Source organism: Chrysochloris asiatica, unplaced genomic scaffold, assembly GCF_000296735.1.
Source record: "Chrysochloris asiatica unplaced genomic scaffold, ChrAsi1.0 scaffold00193, whole genome shotgun sequence".
Lineage (NCBI taxonomy): Eukaryota > Metazoa > Chordata > Mammalia > Afrosoricida > Chrysochloridae > Chrysochloris > Chrysochloris asiatica.
The window spans coordinates 4,097,875-4,105,444 of record NW_006408711.1 but is presented as its reverse complement, the minus strand read 5'-3'; the positions used below and the strand labels follow the sequence as shown (position 1 = coordinate 4,105,444).

The 7,570-nt window shown below is 37.1% G+C and overlaps 1 protein-coding gene across 2 annotated transcripts in view; it reads left to right on the top strand.

The window, feature by feature from the left end:
* The window catches only part of PAM (peptidylglycine alpha-amidating monooxygenase), a 306,825-nt gene extending 301,561 nt beyond the window's left edge, over positions 1 to 5,264 (top strand). The window contains exons 23-24 of one of the 2 annotated variants that reach the window (XM_006872314.1): positions 4,373 to 4,426; positions 5,083 to 5,264. In XM_006872314.1, coding sequence (XP_006872376.1) covers positions 4,373 to 4,426; positions 5,083 to 5,264 — 236 coding nt within the window. The remainder of the gene's footprint in view (positions 1 to 4,372; positions 4,427 to 5,082) is intronic. The other variant, XM_006872315.1, reaches the window with a different exon arrangement.
* The last annotated feature ends 2,306 nt before the right edge of the window (positions 5,265 to 7,570 follow it).

Genomic DNA, 7,570 nt, shown 5'->3' with positions numbered 1-7,570 from the left:
TTCAGCTCTTGGACCTCCTCATTTCTTCCAATTGCTTTAGCATCGCTACACTGGAGAGTAAGTTTCAGGATGTCTCTTCTGACATCCATTTTAACCTTTTCCTTCTTTCTTGTCTTCTCAATGACTTTTTCCTTTCTTCATGTATGATGTTCTTGATGTCATCCCACAACTCTTCTCATCTTCGGTCTTTAGTGTTTAATGTATTAAATCTGTTCTACAGATGATGTCTAAATTCAGGTCAGATATATTCAATGTCGCATTTTGTCTCTCGTGGACTTGTTTTCATTTTCCTGCACTATATCTGACAGTGTGGCTCTGCTATTCATAAGGTTTTCAGTGACTAAATATTCGGAAGTAGTTTGTCACTCTTTCTTCCTAGTCTGTCTTCATCTGGAAGGTCATCTGAAACCTGTCCACCATGGGTGACCCTGCTGGTATTTTAAATGCCAGTGGCATAGTTTTCAGAATCACAGCAACTCACAAGCCAGCACAGTACTACAAACTGACAGATGAGTGGTGGAACAGTAATTTAGTGGACATGAAAAAGATTAATAAATTAAAGATAAAAAGAAACAAATATTCATTAAGAACTTTCCACAATAGACATTTATATGCAACAATTTATGAAAAGGGTATTCTCATAGTCTTACAAAATATGTAACTAAGTCCCAGATATTTAAGTAACTTGCCCAAAGTTACACAGCTAGTATTTAGGAGAGCTGGGATTTGAGCACAGGGTTTCTTTGATTCCAATTCTCCCTATACTTTGTTAACTTGAACTTTGGGAAAACGTAAAAGATGGTCATATATTTTTTAGGAATTCTAGCTAAAGAGACAGTAAAAGATCGAACCAAGGAACATCTTTTTGAAGATAAGAAACATTCAGGGGAAATTACCAATTACAATACCTACTGCTACTTTGGTAGATTCAGATATTGAAACATAAACTACACATGCTTTAAGCTCAACAATTTTTTGTGAGCAGTTGTTGATTTGACTGGGTAAGGGTGGCAGGGAGGGGTTTTGGAATCTTTGAGTCCATTGAATATTGTGAACTCTTCTTTCCCTGAAGAAGCCGAGGCAATTGTTGAAACCAAAATGGAGAACAAACCCACCTCCTCAGAACTGTAGAAGATACAAGAGAAACAGAAACTGATCAAAGAGCCAGGATCGGGAGTGTCCATTGTTCTCATTACAACCCTTCTGGTTATTCCGGTGGTTGTCCTGCTGGCCATTGCCATATTTATTCGGTGGAAAAAATCAAGGGCCTTTGGAGGCAAGTAAAATGAGCCCCTTGAATTTGAAACCTGCCTTTGAAAGAGTGTTTGGCCTATGATTACCTTCAGGAGTTTGGTTGTGATTTTTTTTTTTTTTTTTTTTTAATGCTCGCTACCTTTTTTGATGTTTTTGTCTATGATCCAAGTATTGTCTGAAATTAGCACAGTAGAAAAGATGTGGAACCACTGAAATTGGGATAGATTAAATTATAACCTGTAATATTGTCCTTAGCAATTGGATTAAGTCCAATTATGTCTCCATGTGAAATTGTGTATATAATAATGTCATTATTAATTAGCTAGGGATCAGAGAAGAGGAGGAGATTCCTGTTATTAGGAAAGGGCTCAGCTTTCCCTGGCCTATTACTTTGGAATTTTTTTTCCCCTCACCAGACTGAATCCTGACTTTCTCCTAGCTACATGACCTTGGGCAAGTTACTTAATCATTCTAAACCACCATTTTCTCATCTTGAATGGGAATAAAACACTTACCTCACAAGGATATATGAGGATTAAATGAAATTATGTGTACAAAGCATTTATCACAGTACCTGACACTTAGTAAATACTACCAATGATTGTTATGACAGAAAAATCACAAGAAGTCATAAAAGATACTGTTCTAAAATTCAACTTTCTTGAGAAACCAACTATTTCTATAGTAAACCATTTGGTATTTTTTATATAGCTGTAAAGGGTTCAGTATTCAAGTCAGTGTTTTGTCAAATCATTATTACAGGTTACAGGAGCTGAATTTCTTTTTGGACATCTAGATAAATAAATGAATAAACAAATAACCTCACCAGTGATTCATAAAACTCAGTAGCAGCCCCCTAGTTGCATTCCCATCTCCTAAAAGACGAGGGTCTACATCTGTACCAGGGAAGAAGTTCAGGAATAATGGGAGAGAGACATCATTTAATCAGGAAACAGCATCTGATCTTATTTTGGGCCAGGGCAGACATGGAAAGCATTCAGTGCCCACGGCAAAGCCTTGACACAGAAAAGGACATGGAAACAGAAATTAGAGGATTTAATTTAGCAAGTTTTGTGAAATGGAATTTTTCTTAGACATTCTTGTGAGTTTGATCTTCAAACTAGTAAAACTGCAAAAAATACAATTAACTTTGCAAAAGAGACTTCTCTTGAGTCCCTATTATGAGTATGGAAGTATGGTAAGCAAGGAGCAAAAATAATAAACATAGTCATTGTCTTTATGGCATTACATGTAAGTTTCAAGATACCAAAAGTCATGTATGTCTTGTTTACTGATGTGTCCCCAACACAAATAACAGCTCTAGGCACTAGAGGTTCAACAAACATTTCCTGAAAGAATGAATGATTGTGTAAATGGAGCTTACAAAATAGATGGCACATGAAAGTTATAATACTGCAATACTATAGACCTACCTGAGATAGGATCAGGTGAGATATGGGGACAGATGGCAGGAGCAGACTTGAGAGAGTGCTTAGGAAGTCAAGAAGATTTGGTCTCTCCCATTTTCTATTAAGCACATGGGACATGCCACAGATACAGAAAGTTGAGTTTACAGGTGTATTGCAAAAGCTGAGAGCCAGATTGAGCCATATCAAATAGCTGTGATTCAACCCTTTCTATATTTAGGGGAAATTTTTGTTTTATATGGTTCAGTTTGATTCAAAACATAGTTGTCTCACTTTTTTCAACATTTAATAGATCCTGTCCAATCTATCCTAAGGTTTCTAGAAAACTCCATAAAGGACCTTTCATTTATTCACCACACCCTTATTGTGTGTCAACGCCATATCAACCACTGTGCCAGGCATACGGTATACATACAAAACTAAGATATAGATGTTATTCTTGTGGGGTTTACAGTCTAATTTCTTGACTTTTTATAATCTGACCAGAGTCTTCCCTTCTTATCTATTTCCTTCTTCATTTTCTCTTCTACTTTTCCTCTATAATTTATCTATTTGCTAGCCTTCTCCATGCTGCTACCTCCACTTCTGATTAGAGACATAATCTAAGAACCCCAAGCCTGGCTTCTCTGACCTTTAGGAGAGTGGTAGAAGCTCCAGGAGCCCAATCTCCTGTAAAGAAAGAGAGTCAGCCCTTTCAGAGCATTTGGGTCCCTTCTGTGCTTAGAAAATATTCAGGGTGTCATGTCCTTAATCTTTACTTACGTTTTACTTGGAGTCCTGGTGCGGCACTGTAAGATAAGCGCTGGACTGCTAACTGCAAAGTCAGCAGTTAAAACCCACCAGGTACTCCTCAGAAATCCTATACAGGATCCCTATGAGTCGACAACAACAATGAGCCCTGGTGGTGGAATGGTTAAGCACTCAGCTGTTAACTGAAAGGTTGGTGGTTCGAACCCACCCAGAGGCTCCACAGGAGAAGGATCTGATGATCTGCTCCCATATAGATTATAGCATTGAAAACCCTATGAGGAAGCCCTGCTCTATCACATGGGATCACTGTGAGTTAAAATTGATTCAAAGTACCAACAACAAAATAACTCATTAGGAAAATGGCATACATGGAACCTAAATTTTCTCAAGCAGGACGTGTATAGTTCTAATACAGCAAATCATAGACAAATACTCCTAAATTATAGTAAGCAAAACTTCCATTTTTTTAACAGATTTTTGGAAATTTAATTCTACCTTAATAAGAACTTTATATATATATATATATTGTATCACAAGAGACCCATCTGTATTTCATTTCATCAACTCTGCCTAAGCAGATAGGATGCTACTCACCAGGCATTATTTTTAAGCACATTAAACCTCACAGATATGTAAGGGTCATCCCTGACTTTTCTTTTCTCAGAGGAGGAAATTGAGACTCAGGGAAATAATTTATTTAGACAATGCATTCTAAATAAGAGTTAAGAGTTAAGAGTCAAGAGTCAAATCCAGCTCTGGCTCTTAGCTATTATCACAATGATATGTTATCTTAAACCCCACCCACCCTTAAAATTATATACAGACAAGAGCTGGGCCTTGTTAATGATGTATAAATTCCTGATTTTGTGTTGCAAGTTGAGCCTATACATTGAGGAAGGTGATTGGGTCTCATTTTGAAATGTGCCATCTCTGTCTGGCAGATTCTGAACACAAATTCGAGACAAGCTCAGGAAGAGTACTGGGAAGACTTAGAGGTATGCCTGTGACCTTTTAGAATCCTTTAAACTTCAAGTTTCATTCAAAGTCAACAAGCACATGCCTTTTGACAGCAAAAATATATTTCATATTTTATCTCTGAAAATTAAACCTCCCTTGGTGTTAAAATCTAGAATGCAAGCCATAAAGTGTGTGGCTCTGGTAACCAATTTCCCAGTTTTGTTTTTCCACCTTGCTGTTCTGTAGTATTCCATTCTCTTGCCCTGCCTTTTATCTGGCTTCATTTGTCTTCAGTAAATTTTCTGTCACTCCTGTCAGCATGTCACTACTTGTCATAGTGAGGATGACCTTTTCAAAAAGTCATTGACATGAAAAGCTGCTCGAAGAATGCCAATTCCAGAGAGCCTGGAAAAAGCAGGAGGTAAAAGTGAATCTGAAATATTCCTACAAAAATATGTATCCTGAGTAGTTTCTTTTTTACCACCACCATCAACTTTTATTTTAGTAAGCCTGTAGAGTAACATCTATCTGGCTCTGTAGAATAAGTCTCTGTGTATGCTACTCTTTTTTTTATTTCTATCCTTGCACATTCCCCAGCTTCTAACATTGTTTACCATTTAAGGATTGACAAGGAAACCAAGAATCATTTGTACAAATGTTACCTCAGTTCTGTGTTGTTATTTGCTTCCTTCAGGGAAAGGAACTGGAGGCTTAAACCTTGGAAACTTCTTTGCAAGTCGTCAGGGCTACAGTCGGAAAGGGTTTGACCGCCTTAGCACCGAGGGAAGTGACCAAGAGAAGGATGAGGATGAAGGAAGTGAATCAGAAGAGGAGTATTCTGCACCTCTGCCTGCGTTGGCACCTTCCTCCTCCTGAAAACCTGGCTTTTACTGAAGTGGAGCAAGACGTTACCAAGAATGCCAGATTCCTTCCCTTTAGCACGTTAAAAGTTTTGTGTATTTAATTGTAAACTGTACTAGTCTATGTGGGACTGTACACATTTTATTTACTTCTTTTTGATTTGGTTGGCTACTGTTTCTAGTTGAGGAGTTTCCTAAAGTTCATAACAGTGCCATTGTCTTTTTATGAACATAGACTAGAGAAACAGTCCTCTTCTTCATGGCAGTACTAATTTGAACAATGGAATGTTTGCTCATTTACATTTTTGAGGCTCTTCTGTAGATGTAAATTACACGCCCTCTCTGCTTGAACACAGTATTTCTCCAACAGCACCCCCATTGCCAATGTCTTTCTTTGGTGCCTTTCCTGTTCAGCATTCTCAGCCTGTGGCAGTACAGAGAAACTTTGTGCTACGCAATGACAAAGCTGCTAAATCTCCTTCTATTTTTTTAAAATCACTAACATTATATTGCAATGAAAAAAAGAGAAAAGTATTTAAATTCTCTTTTAATTTTCTTCAGTTGGTGTGTTGTTTCTGGGATGTCTTATTTTTAGATGGTTACACTGCTAGAATACTATTTTCAGAATCTGAATGTAATTTGTGTAATAAAGTGTTTTCAGAGCATTAGCTGTCAGAGTGTATTTTGGAATTTTTGCATATTGCAGGCTTTTGTATACAACTTTTGTAATAATTAACACAAACCACAGATATAGTAAAATTCTCAATGTCTTCAACCAGAAGAAATGTGTTGTCTTGTATAAAATATAGAAGATATTTTGTTATGTAGCCAATATAAATTGGGAACCAGACTAAGAGTTTACATACATGTGTAAAGCCAGACTTTTTTCAGCATTTAAAAAGAAATTTTACCTGTATATCAACTAGAGGGTAAATACTTTAATAAAAAGTGATCATAGCTAAGAGGAAACCTGTGTCTCAAATTACATATGCAAATGAACTATCAGTGTAGGTTACTATTCATAGTTTTCTTTTCCAAGAAAATTTTACCCAAATTTCCATTTATTTATAGAATTATTAATCTATTACAGTGAATATAAGTTAAGTTTGAAACATCTTCTTTACATCAGTCAATTCAATTTAGTAAATGCATCGTTATTTTCCTTTTTGTAATAATAATCAGATTCTAGAATCCTGTCTTCAAAAGTTCTACTTGCAATTCAGGCATTATTATTGTTATTTTTTGTTGTTGTTGTCATACTGTGAATTGGGTGAAGGTTTACACAGCAGATCATCAGCTTTACATTCAACAACACATAAACATTTTGTTTCATTTAACTTACTGCAATTCCCTTATGTAACTTCACTTATCCTACTTCCTCCATGTTTTTCCTGTTTCCACTCATTCTTTTTTCTTAATAATTCTGAACTTTGTCCTTGGGTAAATGGGCCTCAAATGACTGATTATTCTAAGGTATGCCTACATCAATACTTCACTAGTGTTATTGTTCCCCATATACTGTCTAAAATTGGAGCCATGGGGAGAGTTCACTTCCATACATGAAGAGTGACTAAAGGCCACAGTCTCAGGGGTTCCACTGGTCTCAGTCTGACCAGTAAACCTGGTCTGCTTTGTGATTTTGAGGGTTGGTTTTTTTTTTTCTTCCACTATGTCCAGGACCTTCTAATATAATAATCTCTTTCAGAGAAGTTGATTGTGGAAACTGGGTACCATCTACTTTTCTTACCTCAGGGTCATGGAGACTGATGTTCACAGGGCCCATTAGTGTAGTGTACTAATTGTTTCCCTGTGTCTTTGATTTTTCATCATCCTTCCTGCTAAGAAAGAGAGCCCAATAAGTACTTTAGATGGTTGCTCACAAGCTTTTAAGACCCCACTAAAGAAGCACAGTGGTTACAAGTCAAGCTGCTAACCTCAAAGTCAGCAGTTTGAAACTACCAGCCATTGCACATGAAGCTTTCTGCTCCTACAAAGATATACAGCTTCAAAAAGCCCTATTCAGGGCTACTATGAGTTGAAACCAAACCCACAGCACACCACCATCACCACCAATCACCTGGGTAGGATGTAGAACATTTCTTTGTGGACTGTATTAAGTCAACTGACCATGGTGTCTCCCAAGACTGTAGTCTTGAACCCTGAGACTTAACAACTCGTTTCCTCAAGGTGTTTGGTTATGCCTAAGAAGTTTTCATAATTTTGCTCCATGTATGCTCCACCACATTCATGGACACATTTGCAAAGTTTGAGCATTTGTAGTATATATGACCTTAGGTAGAATCCTGAGCCCCATCTAGAACC